Here is a 24,009-nt window from a genome sequence, read left to right on the forward strand (position 1 = left end):
CATGTATATTGCTCTGACATATTCCGCAGTGCTGTATAGAGAACCCTGAGCCATTCCCATCAGTCTCTGCACCAGAGGAGCTTACACTCCAATATCCTCACCACAGTCACATACTATTATTATTATACATTTACATAGCTCCGATCATATTCCGCAGCACCATACAGAGAACCATGATATGACAGTAATGGGAATGGAACCTCAGTATTACGGGGCTGCGTATTACAGGAAAACACCACTCAGGATAGAAGTCCCTCATTGTGTGCAGCAGCTTCTTTCTGAGGACTATGTGCGGCAGCAGTACCTGTACTGAATACTGCAATTCAATAGCAGCTGACAGCAAGTTTAGAGTAGGGCTCAGTGCTGGATCAAATACCATTTATGTGGACTGGCTATTTGTCTGGAAACCAGAGAATCAATATACCATCAGAGATGAGGTCTATATTCATTGATACAGGTCAAACATTTTGGTTTTCCCTCTAAATAGTGTATTATGGAAACAAAAGACTAAAGGAAAATATCTATTATAGTGGAAGTCTTGTAATTTGGCCGGGATTTCCTCTTCTCCTGCGCAACAGAAGTCCTTACTGCTGCATTGAACGGCGCTTATGTTATAATGTGTGAGTGCCATTCAGTGCAAAAATACTATCATAAGTCAACTCAGAAGTCTAACGGCATCTAGTGGCAAAAAATAAGTACTCTGGGCTACAACTCCCAATTGCATGTGAGTATTGGAGCAAAAGTTTTTGTTTTATGGTTTTCATTTTATCCTTACGAGCTTGTTCACGCCATGTGCATAAAGCTGCGTTTCTTTCTGTACACTACTGCACGTGCGCGGGGTAGTTACATAGTTACATAGATAGTTAGGTTGAAGAAAGACACATGTCCATCGAGTACAACCTATGGAGGAAAAAAAAAAAAAGAAAAGCCTAAACGGAACGCTATGCCCACTACCCCCTGTTGATCCAGAGGAAGGCAAAAAAAACCCTATAAAGCATAAAAATAGTTTTCTAGGTGCCCTGTTCACATCATAAGTCCTGGCGAGGCATTCGGTTTGCTTGGGGAGGGAAAACTGCAATAAAATCCATCCACAAACTCACCATTCACAGTCTTCACTATGTACAGACCAGCCGGTACGAAGTGACGGTCGTCTCTGCCGGTGTAGGAAAGGCGTAACATTCCGCTGGAACTCTTACTGAGCTTCATCTCCAGCCTAGAGGCAGGGTGAGAAAAAAATGTCCATTTACTTGAGACCAACACCCACGAATGACGAAGCAAATGTTTCAAAAGTTCTGATCCTAAGGGGCAGATATTTTTGAAAGCAAAAAGACACCACCACCATCCCATCATAGAGAATAGCTGCCTTCCTGTCAATATTACTCCCATAGTAAGAGATTTACCAAAATACAATATTTAGGGTCTGTCTGTCCACAATGCATACATGCTGTATAGTTTTTTTGTTTTTAAATATAGGATCTTTGCACAATCACTATTGCCCTGCTGGAGGCTTGGATATGTACACTATATTGCCAAAAGTATTGGGACGCCTTTACACGCACATGAACTTTAATGACATCCCAGTCTTACGCAGAATATTTAGTAGCAATGATTTGGATGGGTGTCCCAATACTTTTGGCAATATAGTGTATCTGTCAGCACTGAATAACAGCGGAAATCCGAATTTTAACCGATAAGGTCTAATCTGAATTTACTTTCAGACCTTCATGTCCAGCACCACTTACCTCAAGAATATCTTCTGTATTTCCTCTAGCCTGTACACCTCCTTCACCCTGGAGGGGAGACAAACACTGTAACACAAAGCATTCCAAAAATAGATGTGCTGCAATAGCTAAAGTGGAGCTCTGAATGGTATTCAAAATAGTGGAGAAGCTCAGAACCTCAGGGTTTCAATGCTCTGTCCCGACTGGGAAAATCGACAGCAGTCACCAGGACAGGAAGTGATGGGATATCTTCCTAATGGTGAGGTGCAGGCACATGAGCCATCATCTCCTGTGATCACCCCGTGGCTGTCAATGGATCGCTATGCATAAGGAACGTTGATTATACTCTTGTATATAGACAATGTGTGTCATACTCCTCAGGTGTGATCACTGTGCAATTGTCAATGCTAAAGCCTGATGAAGGGACCCTGTGTGGTCCCGAAAGCAGTTGTTGGTCATATGACAAAACAACTCCAATAATTGAAGCTTTTGCTATCCTAAAAGGATTGGTGTGCTGGTAACATTTCTACAATTTTGCTGACATTCGCGGCGCCATCCGCAGTCACTGCGAGCACCCCCCACTACAAGGGACATATAGGTAAGGAGTGCGACAAAGATAGTACTTATTATACTCCTCAGCTCTGACACACTTAATTGTAAGGGTAATAATTAACAGGTTTGGCAAAACTGAAAATTTCCTTTTCCAAAAATTGGGGCGCAGAAAACAACCAAGACAGTTTTCAGAAGCTAAACACTAACATGATCCCTAAAAAGGTCTCACTTACCGGATGGGGTTCATGTCAGGCCGGCTGGGCTTAGAAACAGCCTTCACAAACTTCTCTGCCAGCTGAATCCTGGTGAAGAATAGACACAAAAACTAAAGTCATTCTGCATTCATTTCTATTACAATGTAGATCATCAAAAACTTACCAATGGATGTAATTATGTGTGAAGTAATAGTACTCGGGGATAAAAGGAATGCTTTACCCTATTTCTGCAATAGGCACTATTGAAGGCAAGGGCAAGGGGGCCTCTTGTGAAGAGACAGGGCCCTCGCATTATGAGAAAGGGCCCTCCTGTTATGAGACCAGGCCCTCGTATTCTGAGATAGGGCCCTCCTGTTAAAAGACCTGGCCCTCTTGTTCTGACAGGGCCCTCGTGACATTAGGCAGGGCCCTCAGATGAAAAATATTTATTGTTAAAGAGTAACTTCACTTTCAATGAATAAAAAATCTTTTAAAAAAATGAATATAGCTTATATAATTGTTGCACGAGCCATTTAGTATTTTAATGTTATTACTAGGAATGCAGTGATACCGGTATTTTGGTACTGAGTACGAGTACCGATATTTTTCTTTCGGAACTCGCCGATACCAAATACCGGGTAGTGGATGTCCCATTAAGGAAACCAGGTGGCGTGTAATGACTCACCACCTGGCTTCCCGATTAAGAAGGAAGTCGTCCCATGCTTCTCGTCACTATGTGATGAGAAAGCATGGAGCCGGCTTGCTGGCCAATCATGGAAGCCGGGCGCCTAGTTATTACAAATTACCTTTCTATTTAAAACTGCAGCCACTGTAATGTTCTAAATCTGTCACAAAAATCCAATGCAATATAGCAACCAGTGGGCGCTCCGTACACACCTGGTGTATGGAACACCCCCAGAAATGTCACTACCTGCTTCTTCGATAGGATGACTGATTTTCCCAGAAGTCTGCACTAAGATACAGGTACAATTTTTGACATCCCTTCCAGTAGGAATTTCATTTGTGAGATCCTACCTAAGGGTTAATTACTCTAAAGGGATGCCGACATTGTAACTTTCCCTATTATTACACAGGAATCCCACCAGCTGGTTATAATAAAGCTAAGGCTTCCCATCCCTGATGTTTTTTTTTCTATTCAGACCCTCCTATTCAGGGATCAGTTTGCAAAGGACATGCTGCAACAAACAGCTTTTCCCTCAGATTAGAAACAGGTCGGAAACTGCCACTAAGTTGGTTAAAATCCTTCCAATGTACACAGATCACCCAGAGGAAATTGTTTTTTCTCAACAAAAGTGGGATTACTCTTTAAGGAAAAATTCCACCGCAAAATCAGGAAAATATAAACCTTTATAAAGTATTAAACAAACTATTTTTATCTTATTTTTTTGTAATTGGAGACCTGCTAAAAAACAAACAAACCACCAAACGCTCTCACAAACTGCACCCGTGCCTTTTGACAACAATAAGACAGAGGAAATTCCTGTTCATGTATTCAATACTTGCCTCTGGTTAAAGTGCTGAGGTCGGATGTCCATGCCGTTGAGGAACAAAGCATCCAGGATATGAATGGCGCTGATCTTTCTCTGAGCCTTCCCCTGTAAACACAGCACAAGTCGTCCATTACACAAACTGCAGCGATCCAGAAACTGCAGACACCACCATCATCCCATCATAGAGCAACCAGGTACCCACCTCCCCCTTCAACTCATAGACGATCTCTACAGACAGAAGGGTGTCTCGTGGAAGTTCTGTTTTCAGATCTAGCTTAGTCCAGCGTTCTGAAGGTCGACCCCCCCAAGTGTATATCTGGGACCTCTGCAGGGAGACAATATATACATGAACACGGATCATACACTCCTCAGCAAATACTCAAGGGCACTCCTGGAGATTGTCACTCACCCCTAACCCTAAGAGGAACTTGTGCTCACTTCCAGACACCATACAGCGATAATCCATCACATGGCTGATCTTCTCTAGTGTCTTTGATGTAAGCGGAGTGGGCTTGCAATTATACATATCAATATCTCGGCTCTGGATAGAACAAAAAAAAAAAAACATCAGGGATGGGAAGTCTTAGGTCCCCCTTAGGCCGCTTTCAAACGAGCAGAAGCGCATTGCTAGTGTATGAGCAGCTGGATCTAAACGGGCATGCGTCCATTTACATATGATTAGCCCCAACTTCGTCCAGGTCCAGAAAACTAAAACAGAACACAATTCCATTTCGGCAGACCTGATTGTGACGGATCGGGGGTAATCTGATGTAAATGGACACATATCCATTTACATCCGACACCCCATAGATCTAATATGTGTCCGGTAAGTTCAGTTTATTTCTCTCGATTGCACAATGGAGGACAAAAACTGGACGGACACAGGTGACATCCATTCTGTACTGCTCTGATCAGCAAGGAATCTGTGTACGAATCCCTAGAGCACCCACCAGACTGTAACCTAAAATATTTTTAATGGGCTGGGCCTGCAACCCTCGACGCACTGGCTAAAAATCTAGCCAATACTCCCACCCCACAGAACATGCAGCTTTTACTAAGGACAAACCTGAATGAGCTGGAAGAACTTGTTCTTTGGGTCAGTGTTGGTTGGAGTGACACGAGCCTGGTCAGGAATCTAGAACAGAAAAAAATCATATATTGTAAAATCAGGGCTTTTGGGTTAGGAGGGCAGCGTCCTAGTGTTAGGAGGGTAGCGTCCTCGTGTCAGGAGGGCAGCGTCCTCGTGTCAGGAGGGCAGCGTCCTCGTGTCAGGAGGGCAGCGTCCTCGTGTCAGGAGTGCAGCGTCCTCGTGTCAGGAGGGCAGCGTCCTCGTGTCAGGAGGACAAGGCCTATGAGTTAGGAGGGTAGGGCCCCCGTGTTAAGAAGGTCATCTTGTTAAAAGGCAGGGCCCTCATTTTTGTAGTTTCCAGCACAACAACTGGGAACTCACACTCTAAATGACATAAAATTTTACATCCTTCTTACCCCCCAGAGCTTTAGGCACTCTTTCCGGATGTCCGCCTGGCGGGGCTCATTCAGCGACCTGGAAAACATCTCACTGGTCAATGCACATCAAAAGGTTACATCTTTTTAAAAACCAAACACTTGATGTAGAGCCACACAACCATTGCCGAGAACACCGGCAGCAAACTGATGCAGGTCACCAGGCCATCTCTGTACTGCTGCCCTCCACAAACTGAAGTAGTGGGCATGTGTGGTTGTTATACCCACATATTCCAGAAGTTGGAAATTAAACATTTATAATATGGTTCATTTATCAGTTATCAAATGTGTTAATGGGTTTACTTACGAGTCTTGGACAAAGGCATGGATTTTGGCAAGAGCTTTGATCTGCACTTCACAGCAGCTGGAGAGCAAAAAAAGGGGGAATATATTATTGCTGAAATCTACACAATGTCCAACCATCAGAGCTGTTTGTCCTTTCCAAAAATGTAATTGATTATATTTTTTTACACTCATTCTACTTGCAATAATTCATTTATAAACTGTTAAAATATGTCTATTCTTTGAACAGAGTATGTAAAAAAAATGGGATTAACAGACTGATTATCTGACAGTTGCGAGAAACCAAACCTATTGAGTGAGATTCCATGGCAATGGATGATCACAGAAAGCAAATTCAAATGTGTTTCAGTGATCCAGAAGAGAGTTCACCTAAAACTGTACTGAACTCTTTTTTTTAAAAGAAAAATTCTAGCAGGAAGGTTTTTATGGCAGAAAAGACTCTGTATACCACTTCTGCCATAAAAAGCTCATTCCTGGCCTGCTAGCAATTTGTGTTTAATTGCACACCGACAGCTGCACAAGCGCAGCTCATTGCACAATCTTGGCACGTTAGCCCTCATTCACATAGGAATCGGCCGCACGTACAGCTCCGTGCAGGGCCGTACTGAGCAGCTCCCGGGAAGGACAGGTGCTGTGTGTGATTAGTACGCAGCCCGTGTCTTTCTCTATGGGACTACGCGGACGTACACCCCCCACGCTCACCTGAAGTGCAGGTCGTAGGGGTGCGTGTTTCCTGGCTCGGACGCAGACAGGATCCATCATGTCAGCGTACGAGTACGTTCACCCGCACTCGTCCGGAGGTGCAGGGCAGGTGAGCGTAGGAGGGCTTACGGCCACGTAGTCCCATAGAGGAGGACGGGGGCTGCGCACTAATCACACGCAGCACTTATCCTCCTTCCCGGGAGCTGCTCAATACGGCCCTGCACGCAGCACGGAGCTGTACGTGCGGCCGATTCCTATGTGAATGAGGGCTTAAAGTGACAGGACAAACTGACTCCCATTGACGCCAGAGTGGCATCATCTGTGGCAGCCTATAGGAAAGACTGGCTGATGACTGTGGACCCAGAAGACTGGCAGAAGATGGCAGCAGTGGAGATTATTATTGATTTGTAAACCAAAGATTTTACACCAATACTATTGACAACGTATAGTCGAACCGTCAGTTTCCTTTCATCTGAAAAAGATCTTCCCTTTGCATTCTAAAACAATGCAGACTAATGATTTCAGGACAGTGGTGGAGTGCCAGAGCCAGGTCCAATAGTAAAAAAAAATAGACCTGAAAGATCATTATTTAAAAAAACAGATCTTTTAGATCTATTTAGATCAGCTTTTACACTCTCTCACCTCTCATTGGAGCGGACCATGTACTCATGAAATTGCCGGTCCCCTCTCAGCACCTCCAGAGGCACTACAAGGTTGACGTCCTGTTCAGAGTTACGGAGCTGATTAAGACGCAGGTTTACTGTAAACAGGTAATTGCGTACGTCTTCTATGCCCGCCTTCAAGCCGCGCGCTACAATGTACCTAGAGATGAAGACATACAGACAATGTAAAGAAAAAAAATGAGAACATAATTTATAAATAAACGCACATAAAAATTATGCCCGGGTAAGACAACGTATAGTCGAATGCTGTGGAAGGTCAGTTTCCTTTCATCTGAAAGAGATTTGCCCTTTGCATTTTGGAATAATAATAACAGCAAACTATTATGGGAATGGACAAGTTAGAAACACTTTTAAAGGGAAAGTAGAGGGGTTTTGTACATATTAAACCCTCATTTGTTTTTGCATACATCTACTGCTAGCAAGCTCCCGTCCGAGCATCTGAAAATTTCTCAGGCGGGGGCATGAGCAGTTCAGATGTTCGGCCGGGAGACGAGGAGAGACACAAGGTAAATCTATGGAGCAGCGTGAACCCGCACAGACTACGCGGGACATCAGAGAAGAGGAGGACAGAGGAGTCAGCGCTGGAGGGACAGCTAAAAATGACAGGAAAGATGATCGGATTAAGAAGCATCATTTAAGGTAAGTCCTTACATTAGCACTGTGGGGGGGGGGCTTTTGCCCTTAATGTCACTTTAACCACCTGCTGTCCGGTCGTTGTAATTAAACGGCCGGGCAGCGGCTTCTTGAATGCGGGTGGGCGTTTTTAAACGTCCCATCCCGCCCCGCTCGTGCCCGCCGCTAGGCGGCGCGCACGAGCGGGCAATCAGCCTGCAATGGCTGTTTACATACAAGCGTTCAGGCGTCTGTAGAGACGCCCGATCGCTTGTAATTGCGTGCGGGTGTGCGCCCCCCTCCGCCGCTGCTGGGCGATCCCGAGCTCCGCTGTGCCCGGTGTGAGCCCGGTACCAGCACAGCAGCTCTGCGGCCGGAGATCAAACGGAGCTCAGTACACGAGCTCCGTTTGATCTCCTCTCCTCTTCTGAATGCAGGCAGTGATGTGTATTACATCACTGCCTTCATTCAGTGTCACTCTCCGGTACAGAAACCGGAGAGAAGCTGGTGAAGCAGGTCTCTGCTTCATCAGCTTCTCTGGGGGTCCCTAGGTGACATTAGGGGTCTTAAAGACCCCTGATGTCTCCATAAAGAGGACCTGTCACTGAAAATTGGCTATCACAAAGGGGGCTTGTTAGTCCCCTATGTGATAGCAATAAAGTTAAGTGAAAAAAAAATGTTTAAAAGAATTAGTTACAAAAAAATTTAAAGTCACATATAAAAAGGTAATAAAAAAATGTAAAAAATAGGATTTTGTACTCACCGTAAAATCCTTTTCTCTCCGTTCATTGAAGGACACAGGCAACAGATCGTAGATCCTGAATGGTAGGGTAATATCGCCACCTGCAGGAGAAGGACGCTAGGCACAAAACTAAAGACCAATTACAGCCTAGGGGCGGCCCCTGCCGGTGGCCAAACCCCCCACCTACCTAGCGTCCTTCTCCTGCAGGTGGCGATATTACCCTACCATTCAGGATCTACGATCTGTTGCCTGTGTCCTTCAATGAACGGGAGAGAAACATTTTTTTAATTCTCCCGCCCCCCACATAAACATGCAAACATGCGTCGAGTGCGCCTAAGTGCGTAAACGACAATTGCATCCATTACGCCGCACGTTATGCATCGCCTCGAACGTCGGAGTGAGGGCAATAATTCTAAGGCCATCAATCACTGATAACACTAAACTGATGAGCGGTAAAAACGTTTAAAGCGTCGACTATGGCAATTTTGGGTATGGTAGTTTTTTCGAGTTTGCGGATGCACGCAATTTTAAAGCTTAACATGTTTGGTGTCTATTTACACGACGTGACCCCGTCTTTTATATTTTACCAAAAATTTGGGTAATAATAACTGTTTTATAACATAACGTAGTTTTTTTTTCAAATTTTTGGTACTTTTTTCATTATATAGTAAAAAATAAAAACCCCAGTGGTGATTAAATACCACCAAAAGAAAGCTCTATCTGTCCCCAAAAAATTGGATAAAATTTACTTCAGTACAGCGCTGCATGACGGATTACATGTCGGTCAAAGTACTGCAGCGCTGAATACTGAAAAATGGCCTGGACAGGAAGGGGGTGTAAACACCCCGGTCAGCAAGTGATTAACCAAAACTGTATTTTCTTTTCTAAGTCGGGTAAATATGAAATATGTGCAATAAAAAGCACTTTGTGTAAAATGCAGCTAGAGCTACTGAGCCTGTGAACAAAGCAGTGAATGACTCATCCCAGTGACTTCTCCCTTATGAAGGCCGTGACACACTGCACGAGAAGCTGTGCAGAGCGAAGCAAAGCTATCCGCCACAGAGCTTCGCGTGCAGTGTGTGAGCTGAGTGCAGCCAGATGATTGACTGCACCTTCAGCCAATCGGCCCGTCTGTAACAACCGGCCAGACGTCGCATCCCGTCGCGCCGGTTTATACGCGCGAGCCGATTGGCTGAAGTTGAAATTGTTCATCTCGGCACGCTCAGCTCTGCTAACTCTCGTAAGCTGAGGTGCCGAGAAGAAAGTGACATGACACACTGCTCACAAAGGCAGCGCGCCAACCCTCCGCGCTGCTTCGCGTGCAGTGTGTCACGGCCTTAAGACCTTCCAGTCCGCAGCTTAATCAAACAAAGCCAGTCACTAGGCATAAAGCTATCAATATGCTGTCTCTGATGGTAACAAACCTGAACTCAAAAGCCAAGACCTGAACTCAAAAAGTGAAGATTTGCAATCTTATATGGAACATCTAGAAATGGTAATTATGTCTAAGCAGTACCACGAAAAATTTACGTTGTGTTGGAATTCCTTCTGAAAAATATCAGTGCAATCCCTGTGCCTAGGCATTCTTGTCCTGTATGCTTATAGCTATATATCTGCAGTGTGAGCACTTCTAAGGCACTGTAGCCTCTGCTTGGTGGTCTCACCAGATTTGAAGTGAGATTTGGTGATGTCATTACTGTGCTGATCACTGTTCTCCTTGCTGGAGAGGAAGCTGTACCTGAGGACCTGCAGTGCAAGGATCTCCCTGCTTCTGCTACATCTATTTTGTTGATCTGTGCTTCTTTCTCCTCTCCTGTTGCGTCTTCATCATTACCACACCAGTCATCAAATCACCAGTTGTCATGGGGAGGTTCTGACATGAGCAAAACCCTGATCTCCTACTAAGATGGCCGCCATACAGAGACACAGCACAGAACATGGTATGGTGACTCAGTAGTGGGGAAAAATTATCAGCCGCAGGGAGAACATAGGCAATCACAGTGACTAGTCCTTTACACTATGCTTGCCTTTTTGGGCACAGCTTTCAAGTACAGGTCCTACGAAAGAATACACTGACCCAATTTATCATCTCCTTTTACAAACCCACAGAAGAGCAGCCAGAAGGATACACAGGTACATCTTTGCTGCTCAAACATATAATAAATCAAGAAAAGTCATCAATTCTGGGTTCTGATTCTGACTATAAATATGGTGACTGTCAAACAGCACACCACCAGCACCCCAGCAATGGCTGCCCACTGATTCTCTGTACCACACTCACCTCTCAGAATTAGCTGGCCGGCTGGTCACTGGCTTGAAGAGGCTGATCCGTTCAAAGCAGCAGTAGAGCAAGTAAGTCAGTCCCACACTAAATGGGGTAAACAGGTCAAAGGTCTTACAGATGAAATGTCCCCCTGGAAGGACACAAGGTAAAATGTAAAAAGGTATTCCAAAAGCACATACTAACAAGTGTCTCCCTCTTATATGTGCCAACAAACCTGGCACTACTAATTGTAATAAAAACCACATTTAAAAAGGAGAAGTATTGGGAGAGTAAAATGTATTATTCCCAATATTGTGAGCCGGCGTGTGGCATTGCAGCTGTTATACGCCGGCTCTATAGCTCGAGAACTGAGCGATCATAAACAGGGTCGCCTTCAGAGGGGTACGGTCGATACCCATGTAAGGGGCCCGGGCCCTGGGGGGGCCGCACCGCCAGTAGTTCCATGGCTGGGGGGGGGCCCACTGACAGTGGAGGAGGCCGGTCCCCGGCAGCGACAGTCCAGCAGTGAAGGAAGCCGGGCCCCAGCAGCGTAAGCAGGTAGGAGGAGCTGCGTGACCAGCCCACCTGAGACCCTGCAGAGCCCACCATAGACAGTCTCAGATGGGCTGCGCAGGATCTATGGTGTGCTCTGCAGAGTCACTCTCAGGTGGGTAGTGTGCGTTACTAAGTTCAGAGTCCAGTGCGTTACTAAGTCCAGAGCGTTACTAAGTCCAGAGTCCAGTGCGTTACTAAGTCCAGAGCGTTACTAAGTCCAGTACGTTACTAAGTCCAGTACGTTACTAAGTCCAGTACGTTACTAAGTCCAGTGCGTTACTAAGTCCAGAGCGTTACTAAGTCCAGTACGTTACTAAGTCCAGTGCTATACTAAGTCCAGCGCGTTCCAGAGTCCAGCGCGTTCCAGAGTCCAGCGCGTTCCAGAGTCCAGCGCGTTCCAGAGTCCAGTGCATTACTAAGTCCAGAGTCCAGTGCATTACTAAGTCCAGAGTCCAGTGCATTACTAAGTCCAGAGTCCAGTGCGTTACCAAGCGGCCCTGATCACAAACTCTGATCAGGGCCGCCTGATTTAATGGCGGCCCTGATCTCAAACTACTGATCGCTCATCTCACGGTCTACTCCCTGCAGAGAGCAGTGACCGTCAGTCACCGCTCCCCGCAGGGATTTCCCCCTCCCCTCTCTCTATTCCTCCAGTGCTCATTGGATCACAGGAGGAGGTCACAGGAAGACATTAGTAAATGTACTTCGGCGACCCAAAAGAGAAGGTTTTGGCTTTAGTTCTTTTTTAACGACTGGAAAGCTGCAATAAATTACATTTGCATTCTTGGGTTTAGATAACCTTTAAAGCAGAACTTCAGTGAGCTATATTCTCTTAAACCCAAGTCCCTCCTCTTCCCCTCAATAATTATTTATAGTGACACAATCACAATCTCACAATAAATACCTTAAAAAAGACAAATTAGAAGCTAAGCTTTAAGAGAAAAATGCTTATACAGGTTCTCTAATATATCCAGAAGTCATTTGGATTGGTAACACAGACAAACTTATACAGAACTCACCAGTCCGGATTACAGACAGTCCCACCAGGAACTGGCAGAGAAGAAGCTGCTTGCTTAGAATTTCCTGAATGTTTTCCTGACCCTCCACCGAGAACCCCTATAAGAAGTAGAACACTTAAGTACATCCATACACACAGCAACCTCTTAACACTGTGCAATCTAAAACAGTTCTAGTTAACAGTCTACAAAGTTGGTTTCTACACAGCATCAAATCCTGCTGGTATTCTATCAAAGTTTGTGACTATATTAGAATGTGTGACCGATGACCTGGTCACACATTTTAACATAATACCGCCCAGATTTTCGGCAGTGAAATGTGTGACCACCATTAGGTGAAGAATTCCAACGCTTTCTCAGCTGTTCCAGGGCAGATCGCCATCGCAGATCGTATGTGCAGGAGAACTGATCTGCCCAGGAACAGCTGAGAAAGCGTTGGAATTCTTCACCTATCACCTATCGCCAGGGCAGATCGTATGTGCATTCTTCACCTATCACATATCGCCAGGGCAGATCGTATGTGCATTCTTCACCTATCGCCAGGGCAGATCGTATGTGCAGGAGAACTGATCTGCCCAGGAACAGCTGAGAAAGCGTTGGAATTCTTCACCTATTGGTGGTCACACATGCCACCGCCTAAAAACTGGGCGGGATTACGTTAAAATGTGTGACCACATCACCGGTCACACATTCTAACGTAGTCACAAACTTTGATAGCACACCGGCCATTTTGCTGAACACCCAAACTGCAGAGGAGCAAAGTACAAAACTAACCTCGAAAAGTATTATTTTAGAGAAAGTGTAGTCGATACTTGAAGGTAGTGTCTACAGAGGTAGTGACCACGCTCAACAGGCAAAGCCCACATTCTGAAAAAAATTCAGTTGATGCACCAACAGTGATGTAATAAAAAATGTGCTTTTACTACATTTTTTAAATCAGGACTGCAGAGCATCAGTGTGTCACGGGTCCAATGCAAAGGCTCTTGCATGGTTTATCCCCAGCCACAGGTCTGCAAAGAGGTACAGACCTTATTTTTTGGAGCCAGAGCAGTGGGAAGGCAACTCCGGGCCCTCCAGCTGCTATAAAACTACAAGTCCCATGAGGAACTGCAAGACTGATAGTTACAGGCCTGACTCCCATAGGCATAAGCATGTTGGGATTTGTAGTTAAAGCACAGCTGGAGTGCCGGAGTTGCCCACCCCTGAGCTAGAGGAAGTGCTGGCTGTACTACAATTGAAGGGATATCACTGCCCTGCTGCCGGCAGGCTCTGCTGAGTCCCTCTGTCACTTAAGCAGATGGGAAACCTTGTATTTTTTAGGGCTGTGGAAATTAAAGATTAATTTCTCGATTAATCGTTAAACTTTTTGATCGATTTAAATTATTTTGATCGCTAATGAAAACACTCACCTCTACGCCGGCTTCCGGGAGTCCCACCGGCGATCCAGTTACATCACAGACGTCACCGGACTCCTCCCCCCGGTGACGTCGATGTCCGGTGAGTTTGCCCAAGAAACTTTCTGCATGAGCGCCAGCCAAGGCATTGGCCTATACACATACAGCACAGCAATGAAGTAATAAGATGAACTAGGATCACACTAATCCAGCACGTTATTATTCTGAGTTGCCCCACTTAAGCGGCGGCCATATTGAGTGGGGCACGTGAGATTAATAACGTGCTGGATTAGTGTGATCCTAGTGCATTTTATTACTTCATTGCTGTGCTGTATGTGTATAGGCCAATGTAGTTGGATCTGTATGTGCGTTATAATTAATTGAAATTAACCGATTTAAAACATTTCGATTAATCGAACACAAAAATTTTAATCATTACCAGCCCTAGTATTTTTTTTATTGAGCAGTCCCAATGAATGGATGACACAACCACTCTAATGTAGGAAGCACCCTGCGATTAAGGTAAGTTGGGGTGTTTGAGGAATGGTGCATTTGACTATGCCTCATGTTACACTGTAAATATGGGTGAAGAATGGTCTAAATAACGGAATATGCCATTAAAAAGGCTTGGGACAAACATAGATCTATACAGTGGTACCTCGGTTTACGAACTTAATTCGCTCCACGATTCTGGTCGCGAATCGAATTGGTCGCGAACCGAATCAAACTGTGATCAAACCGCGATCTAGAGGAAGCCATGACCATGTGTCAGAGCGGGGAAGATGGCAGTTGTGTTCGTCACCCGATGCGGAGTTCGCGAACAGGAGCAAAATTTTGCCGAACGTCCTGTTTGCGAACCGAGGTACCACTGTACTAAGAAAAGTTAAAAAATTTTTAAAAAATGATGAACCGCTTGGTCTTTTTCTGCCATCCCACTTCTGTCTTTCCTTTCCCCCATGGCCACGGTCAGCTACTCAAGCAGATATACAGCGACTCTGGTGAAGACATACCCCGTCAGCCATCATGAAGTGAACACCCTTGTGATCTGTATTGTCCAAAACAAAGTTCCGGAAAGCAGTGATGTTCTCTGGTCGGGTGACATCTCCGTCACCATCAACTCCTCCTTCACCTGCAGGGCAGAGAATGAAAATGATGACAGGCAAAGCAAAAAAAAAATATGATTCTGAACAGCATTACAAGAGGTAGGGAGAGATGCCGAGTGTCCTGCAACTTTTTTTTAAGCCCAAGTGAATGTTCATAACAAAGTTTAAAGTGCATGTTAAAGCCAAAAGGGTTTTAATATTTGCTAATGCTGATAAAATCACTTACAATGGACGCTGCTCCTTGATGTTTAAAAGTTTTAGTTTCTTGCAGAATCAGCTGGCCCCCTGAGCACTGGCCCCAATATCCTGTTTTACGGTGGCTCCTTTCCCTTGCAGGGTCCTATGGAGTCACCTTTGTGTGTGCTAGTAAGCTGTGCATGTCTCTACAAACACATAGGCACACCAAAGCCAGACACTACCCTTCCTTATCCCCTCTCTCCAAGCTAGCAGATGGACACTGCTGGAGACTATGCTGTCCCTTATGACCCTGTACTGGACAAGTTTAGGGAAGCTGAGCTAGGAGAGCGAGCTGGGGAACAGTCATTGGTAAGAACAGCCACGTGATTACGCTGACCAATGAGAATCTCTTCTGAGCATTCTTTCTTCCAGGATGGAATCCAAGAAAAAAGAAAAGATACCCAGTGGTATGCGCAGTCACATGGTCGCACAGACCAATGACTGCTCCCTATTGCCACCATTATGATGCTACACCGCCTCAGGGAAGGCCTGGGGAGTGGGCGGCCTGTTACAGTGGCTGGCGTGGGTGGCAGTAAATGGTCAGAGCAGGAGCTAAGTGGAGCAAAGGGGGGGGGAATGGGGATTTTGGATGGTGTTGTAAGTTAGTTAACCTTATCATGTTTTATGAAAAGGTGAACTAACCCTTTAGTCTTAATTATAAAAAATTAAGGATTACATTCCTTTGTCCCTTAAAATTAACATATATGTAGCTTTTGTTTAAATAAGGAGCAGAGACCTCGGTAGATACTTGTCTATCCTGCTAGTGCCCTTGTATTGGAAGCCCTTCCTGATTGTTTTTAAACCACGCCAAGCACAGGAACAGATCCATGCCTAGGGTGGTCAGCATTTATCCCTGCTTCCTTCCTGGGACATACCGGGTGCCGTGCTGACAGGCAGCTTACCTGAAGTCCCAGGCAGCCAGTGATTTCACAGGCTGGCATGCCCCATTCAGCCCAGGCCTGCTTGATTGACAGTTGCTCTGACCACAGGAGCAGCTATCATAAGAGCAGCTGCACGTTCAAGAGAACAATTTCCGCCCCCTCAGCAGGAAGCTGATTACACACAAGAGTGAGTGCAGCTGTGGCATACACAAACATTTGCACAGCCACCATGCTGTGACCCCCCCTCCGGTCAAAGATCTGCTCCTGATGTCACATTTCATTCATTTATAGCACAGCTCACCACACAGGGGACAACTTGCACAAACAGAAATGAATGCCACCGTATGACATCATTAACATCTCGGACTATAGAATAATAGGGGAGCAACTGCAGGAAAGATTCCAAAGCAATCAGCTCTAATAGCCTGATTTGCGCAGAATAGTCGCCACACCCCCCCTCCTCCCACCAATGCAGCCAAATCCCCCACAACACTTAGAAAGAATCTTGGATTCCTCTTGAGCTCCATTTTTACTAGAATTAAAGCCTGTGAAAAGTGTTCTCATACATCATCCCTCGTTTCATGTTATGTATCCGATACAGCGTATTGGAGGGCACTTAAACGATCATGTGTATTACTTTACCAATATTTTGCCTAATATAACATGACCTATATGCATCTGGTGGGGTTGTCTTTTAATTGAGGAGTACTTACCATAATACGGTTCAAAAAGTTCACTGGATGCTGCGTAAAAGTCTTCTAGTTTGAAGTCATTCGGTCCCTTCAGGGTCATGCCATACCCTTTAGCGTGCCATTTCTTCCTCCACAAGACGTACTCAGAGAAGCCTCCCGGTCCGGCGCATACGTCTGCGAAGTACAGCAACTCCGAGTCCTTATCTTTTACCAGTGGCTTCTAGAGAATAGAAGAGACAAGAATATTCACTATGTCAATTCCCACATGTGAATGTCTACATTGCCCTGACCAAATCTAAACTAATCTAAGAGAAAAACACCCAACTCCTGCTTTCGGTACACAATAGAACAGCAGGCACTTAGTACGGTCTCTGGTGATGGGTGACACCAAGGCCATTGCACGGTCTCTGGTGATGGGTGACACCCAGGCCACCGCATGGTCTCTGGTGATGGGTGACACCCAGGCCATCGCACGGATCCCTGGTGATGGGTGACACCCAGGCCATGGCATGGTCCCTGGTGATGGGTGACACACAGGCCATGGCACGGTCTCTGATGAAGGGTGACACCCAGGCCATGGCACGGTCCCTGGTGATGGGTGACACCCAGGCCATCGCAGTCCCTGGTGATGGGTGAAACACAGGCCATGGCACGGTCTCTGATGAAGGGTGACACCGAGGCCATGGCACGGTCTCTGGTGAAGGGTGACACCCAGGCCATTGCACGGTCTCTGGTGACGGGTGACACCCAGGCCATCGCACGGTCTCTGGTGACGGGTGACACCCAGGCCATCGCATGGTCTCTGATGATGGTTGACAACCCAGGCCAAGCTGGCAAAAGAGCAGCGCAGGCAGCTTCAGCTTTTTGACAAAGATTACATGGCAAATACAGCCAAAAGGTGACAATGACACTTTAGCTAATGCCCAACATACAGAGAAAGGCCAAGAAAAGTTCTTACCCCCTGGGAATCCTTAGGATTGGTGAACATGTAATCAAACACGTGGTCGATATTTGCCATCTTCATAGCTGCCCTGAAAGGGAGAGGCAGACACGTCACACACATTTTGGGATTGGGGGATTATATATATACATATTGTTTACACTAAGCATTTTATCTCGCTAGTTATACGTTTTAGGAAAACATAAATGGGCAATCTCAGTAACTATACCCCCAAAAAAAAACCATATATAGGAACAGTTTAACCTGACAAAATGCTTTCGTACTAATGCAGGTTCTTTTGTGGGCCCCCCATCTCTGCTGTGTTATAAAGATGCACCAGGAGAGTGACAACACTATTCACAACCTCCACTTCTGTAAGGTGACACTGCCCTGCCTCCTCTCTGGATTAATAAAGAACATGTTCACAATGGTGACACACACTCTGAATTATCTCTTTCCCGTAAGTTCATCTACGCACTTCCCACCCATCGGTTCACGGGGCACTTTTAGTTGGCATGTGCCTATACATGCAGATACGTCAGATAACCCTTAACTTCTGGGATTCACAGTCATTTAAAATGTATGACAGTCCCTGCCCACCCACTGTAAACTTCATACACGATGACAGCACATCGGCTTGTATCCAGAAAACGAATGTATTTTGGCCCTGCAAGGTTTTAGTATGGATCAAGTCCTCTGCAGGATCCAAACACGTTACTGATTTCTTGAAAGCCTTCACCTTCTGGACATCCAAAAGCAGTCCAATTGAGGGGTCGGCAACACAGTAAACAAATGCCAACAGGGCAAAGAAAACGAAGACCTAGGGACTGCCTGCAGCTCAAAGAGTGGCCTGAAGGACCTTACTCTTGAAGCTGTCATCAGATAAGGCCACAACGTCCACCTGGTAGAACTTGGGGAAGAACGTGTAAACAGACGAACAGGTGACAGCCTTACAAATCTGGAAAAGTTCCTTGAAAAGACCAAGAAGCATTTGCATATTTAGTAGAGTGGGCCTTGATAGGTAAGGGTGGAACCTCATCCTTGAGACCATAAGCTTGAATGATGGTTTGTCTGAGCCACCTAGAGATGGTGGAACAAGAAGTCGGTGTACCCTTATGACGACCATCCAATATGACAAAAAAGAATGTCTTTCTGGAAAATGTAGTAGCTGAAAGATAGACTCTCACATCCTGAATCACATCCAGCCAATGGAGGGAAACCTCCTTTTCTCTGAAAAGGAGCTGGACAGAGGGACAGAAGCATGATGTCTTGCTTAAAGAAAAGAAACTACTTTAGGCACGAACGAAGGACTTAACATCACCTTGTCCCTATGCAAACCAGAAAGGGTTACTTGCAGGATAAGGCCTCCAGTTCATACACTGGCCTCATACAGGTGGTGGCTACAAGGAAAACCACCTAATGAGTGAGTGAGGAATGTCACTAATGGGTTCAAAGGGCGGTTTCTGGTCAAGACAGAAGCAAATTCAGATCTCAAGGAGTCACAGGGGATACATTGGAGACTCCTTGTTCAAAGGTCCTAATCAAGGAGTAAGAAATCAATGGCCTGTGAAACACAACAGAAAGGGCAGAAACCTGACCTTTAATGCTTTTCGAGAGCCAAACACTAGTCAAGGCCCAGCAGCAGCAAGAAGAGGATTTGTTCCACAGAGAAATTGCCAGGGTGGAAGTCCTGAGACTCACGCCAAGTGAAATAAGCCTACTACCATATCAGATTATAAACCTTGCCAGGAGTAGCCTTATTATCTTTTTATATTGCAAAAATCACATATTCAGAGATAACCCTTTCTCCAAAAATGAGGACTTTAACAGTCATCCCTTAATGCGTACAACCGTGAAGCAGGAGGGCCTACTGGTCCTTAGGGCAGAAGATCCTGGCGATCTGGCAGCCCATGGACCGTACATGAGCCTTACTAGGTCAGCATAACACATCCACCTGGGCCAGTCCAGACTAATAAGGACACTGCCGAGTGCATGGACCACTCCCCCAGGTCCAGGTAATTGTCAGATGAGGATGTCTACCTGCCAATTGTCTATGCCTGGTATTTACACGGCAAACAAGACAGGAACGTGAAAGCCTGCCCAGGACAGGATCTGATCTACCACAGTTACTTGCTGATGGTTGATGTAAGCCATTGATACAAGACACCAATATTTATGTGCTGACTGACCGGGGCAAAGAGTGGTACTCACCTGTTCAGGAAGAAGACCCCTCGGATCATCTCGTACGGATTTGAGCGTGTCCTAGCCCTTCTCATCTCCTCGCCTTCAAGCTCATCAAATGCGCTCTTCAAGAGATAAAAGGAAAGGTTGGGAACTTGGATTAAGAATCTCCTCTGTGAAATACTTTTAATGAGCACATTCTAGCGGAAGTTGCATTTCATTCCCCCTTATCAACATGTTCATAACAATTTTTAAATAAAACCTTTCCGTTTTGACTACGTAACTTATTTGAGACCCAGTAACATCATTACTGGGGCTCTGTGCTTCTCCATGCAATGCAAGCAGATCATGGATGGTGGGGAGGGCCGGCAGGGTGAAAACACCACAGCACCCTGCCTCCGCAAAATACTCACAGAGCTTCACAGGGCAAATGGCTCTGCGAATTGTTTATAATGACAACCCATATTGTTCTACTGAGAAATACATTATGTATATAGATGCTCACAGTAAAAAACGTATTTTCTTTAAGACAAAACACCAAAGTATTCTTATTTCAAATAAATATATCACAGGAAGTCACATGCAAATCAGGACAGGAAATAGGAACACAGGATTTGTAGTTTCTACTTTCAGTACATCGTGTTTTATATATCGTAAGTTTCAAAATGTACTCAGCTGCAACACAAAGCCAAATGTGGCAACTAGAAGCAAACCTGAGCGGTATTATTGCAGAGCAAAGAGCGAGTCTAAACCCAGGAGATCAATCTTAATTCCTTCATGTAGCCGAGTGATACACAAATAAGATACATTTTTGTTAATAGTTTGGATACTTGAATGTATTTTTAAGGTTCAATTCTTGAGTTTAGTGTCACTTTAACGCCCCCTCCTACCTTTTCCTGGGTTTACAAACATTTTAAGGTACATTCTCCTATCCCTATGGTACCCCAGTATTTAGGTAAAAGGTGACAGTCTTACCTTACACTCCAAGAGGCTTTCCAGCAGTTGTTCTCTACAGAATTCTGTCTCATCATCTATGATCATTTTCCTCTGTAACACAAGTGAGCAGCAAGGAACATTAACCCCTTCATGACCAAGGCCTTTTTTTTTCATTTTTTTGTTTACATGTTATAATTCACATTTTAGGCCTGAAAATTACCTAAAACCCCCAAACATGATATAGTTTCTGAAAGCCAAAAAGCTGAAGAATAAAATGGTGGCAGTTGCAAATTTTTATTTTGCACGATATTAGCGCAACTCCTTATCAAACCCCAACATTATATAAAAAATTAACTTAAATATCCCCAAAAACAATACCAATTTTTTTATAAACTATAAAAGAAGAGGTTACGACGAGTAAATAGATACCCAACATGCCCAGGTTACAAATTGTGTGCGTCCGTGAAACTGCAACAAAATTCAGTACACAAAAAAGTCCATAGATGACACTTTAAAAGCCCCTAAAGGTCATCATTTTAGAGATACGCATGAATACTGGCCCTAGAACTATTGCTCTCACTCTGGCGTGCGCGGCGATACCCAACATGTGTAGTGCGATCGTCGTTTTCATACGTAGGCGCACCCGACGCATGTTTACATGAAGGCACAAATGCTCGCGGGGGCGGGGACTTTAAAAACATTTTTAAAATAATGTTTACATTTATTTAATTTAATATAAAAATTTTTTACTGTTTTATTTTTTAAACTTTACTTCAATTGCTATCACATAGGGGGGATTACAAGGCCTGATGTGATAGCAAATTAGTGGTTACATGTACTCTTTAACCTCTTGCCGTCCGCCCGTAGTAAAAAAACGGACGGACGGCACTGCTGCATTTGCGGGTTGCCGTCTCCGGACGGCAATTTTTTTCTGCTCGCGCGCGCCCCCTAGCGGGCACGCACGGGCAGAAAAGACCCGACCGTTGCACACACCCGTTACCGGGTGTTTCACATATAGGCGATCAGCGGGTCCATAGCCCGCCGATTGCCTATATGTGCTCGTTCGCTGCCCCATCTTGGATCCCGGGACCAGCTCACTAAATAAGCTATCGAAGTGCAGATTGCAGGCTTCAGGAGCCGAGCAAGGACAGCTATGGGACCGGAAGTGATGTAATCTGCATCGCTCCCGGTCCCATAGTACAGGGAGGAGATCGGTGAACGGACATTCGCTGCTCCCCACCCCAGCTTACCCCCGACACCCGAGATGTCGGTCCCGGGCACGTAGGAGGGGCAACGGAGACCGGGAAACACGGCGGGGGTGGGGGGCCCGTTAACTAGCCTGTAGAAGCGATCTATCGACAGCTGAGTCACCAGAATCGCTTCTATTGTAAAGCCGACTGTCTGCTTTACAAAGGTAAACAGAGTCCTGGCGGCTTTTCTGTTTAAACGGGCCCATTGCCAGTGACATACACTGTCCGGCACTGGTCATGAAGGGGTTAAAGTATATATGAATTTCATGAAAGAAGAGAACATTATTCTAACAAAATAAACTTTCTAAAGTTCTAATTAAATTCCTTTTAAAAAGGCGGGCTGAGCAGAGTATGCAAAAGACGCTTTGTCCATGGAAACCCCACTTGTTTAGCTTGCCTACCCCTGCACTAGGATGAGGTCAGCTACTGCTGCAGTTGAAGAAATAGAAGTCTGGGATGGTCTTTATTTCTCGAAATTGGATGTCTACAACCAAGATCAAAACCACTAACACTGTGTAGAGCTGGACAGAGGGCATGGCAGCTGTATTCTGTGAGACTAGACGCACGGCGTCCTGTATCTCCCATGTCAGAAGAAGAGATGCAAACTGACGACACAAACGTGGATTTGCTTCCATGCCTATCGTGGTCAGTTGCAAACAGGAAGTGGCTTGTTTTCTGAAGGGACTAGAAGAATCACAAGTTATTTCATGACTGAAGCAAATCAGAGAAAGCAGCCGTTGCTTAGGGATTAAAAAAAGAGGGACTTAGGCTAGCCATACACGTTTTTATCGATCAGCAAATGTTCAAAAAGTGAAACCAGTTGATTCCCCCATCCATGTTAAACAGCATGGATGGTGGAATACTGGCTACCGTATTACGACAGGAATACGACCTGCAACCAGGAATTCAGAATTGATTGTAGGCGCATTTGACCTACTTTATATGCCTTTGCATTCCCCTAGAATATATGGGGAGAGAAGTACTTCTGAAGCAAACCAAAGACACCAATGTTGATCCTAACACTCTTCCTTCTCATTACTGCCAATTAATATCATACCTTGCCTACTGTCATCCAGTCAGAGAGCTCGTCGGCATCTGGAATCTCTGTGGTACATTCTGGGAACCAATCGACTTCTTCATAGGCTGCTGCCTAAAAAGCAACAGTTGGGTATATTTAGTGATTTAGACACTCCTCGTGCTTTTCATTTAACCAGAGTTCTGCTTCAATCGAATCAAAAAAACCTCCTGCCCCTTATCTTGCAGCCCCACATCTATACATTCCCCATGTGCCCGCAGGCTGATCCCTCTATCTTTACACTGTCCATGTCCTCACCACAGGCTGATCCCTCCATCTATATACTCTCCATGTCCTCATCACTCACCGCAGGCTGATCCCTCCATCTATGGACTCTCCATGTCCTCATCACTCATATCAGGCTGATCCCTCCATCTATATACTCTCCATGTTCCTACCAACCCCCTCAGGCTGATCCCTCCATCTATATACTCTCCATGTCCTCATCACTCACTGCAGGGTGATCCCTCCATCTATATACTCTCCCATGTTCTTACCACTCATCTCAGGCTGATCCCTCCATCTATATACTCTCCCATGTTCTTACCACTCATCTCAGGCTGATCCCTCCATCTATATACTCTCCATGTCCTCAGCATTTATCCCAGGGAGATCACTCCATCTATATACTCTCCATGTTCTTACCACTCACCTCAGGCTGATCCCTCCATTTATATACTCTCCATGTTCTTACCACTCACCTCAGACTGATCTCTCCATCTATATACTCTCCATGTTCTTACCACTCACCCCAGGCTGATCCCTCCATTTATATACTCTCCATGTTCTTACCACTCACCTCAGACTGATCTCTCCATCTATATACTCTCCATGTTCTTACTACTCACCTCAGGCTGATCCCTCCATCTATATACCACTCCCCTCAGGCTGATCCCTCCATCTATATACCACTCCCCTCAGGCTGATCCTTCCATCTATATACCACTCCCCTCAGGCTGATCC

General features: G+C 45.3%; 1 protein-coding gene across 1 annotated transcript in view; it reads right to left on the reverse strand.

The window, feature by feature from the left end:
* CMTR1 (cap methyltransferase 1) overlaps positions 1-24,009 on the reverse strand; it is a 33,638-nt gene that overhangs the window by 3,669 nt on the left and 5,960 nt on the right. Inside the window, exons 5-22 of the mRNA XM_018573442.1 lie at positions 23,029-23,121; positions 20,761-20,832; positions 19,816-19,910; positions 17,623-17,695; positions 16,686-16,884; positions 14,762-14,880; positions 12,361-12,457; positions 10,805-10,937; positions 7,129-7,308; positions 5,789-5,845; positions 5,464-5,521; positions 5,045-5,113; positions 4,388-4,519; positions 4,181-4,303; positions 3,992-4,083; positions 2,507-2,575; positions 1,743-1,790; positions 1,101-1,213 (exon numbers count right to left, since the gene is read on the reverse strand). Of these exons, the coding sequence (XP_018428944.1) occupies positions 1,101-1,213; positions 1,743-1,790; positions 2,507-2,575; positions 3,992-4,083; positions 4,181-4,303; positions 4,388-4,519; positions 5,045-5,113; positions 5,464-5,521; positions 5,789-5,845; positions 7,129-7,308; positions 10,805-10,937; positions 12,361-12,457; positions 14,762-14,880; positions 16,686-16,884; positions 17,623-17,695; positions 19,816-19,910; positions 20,761-20,832; positions 23,029-23,121 (1,822 nt within the window). The remainder of the gene's footprint in view (positions 1-1,100; positions 1,214-1,742; positions 1,791-2,506; positions 2,576-3,991; positions 4,084-4,180; positions 4,304-4,387; positions 4,520-5,044; positions 5,114-5,463; positions 5,522-5,788; positions 5,846-7,128; positions 7,309-10,804; positions 10,938-12,360; positions 12,458-14,761; positions 14,881-16,685; positions 16,885-17,622; positions 17,696-19,815; positions 19,911-20,760; positions 20,833-23,028; positions 23,122-24,009) is intronic.

This window comes from Nanorana parkeri, unplaced genomic scaffold (genome assembly GCF_000935625.1).
Source record: "Nanorana parkeri isolate BGI_ZX_2015 unplaced genomic scaffold, ASM93562v1 scaffold2381, whole genome shotgun sequence".
In the NCBI taxonomy this organism is placed as follows: Eukaryota; Metazoa; Chordata; class Amphibia; order Anura; family Dicroglossidae; genus Nanorana; species Nanorana parkeri.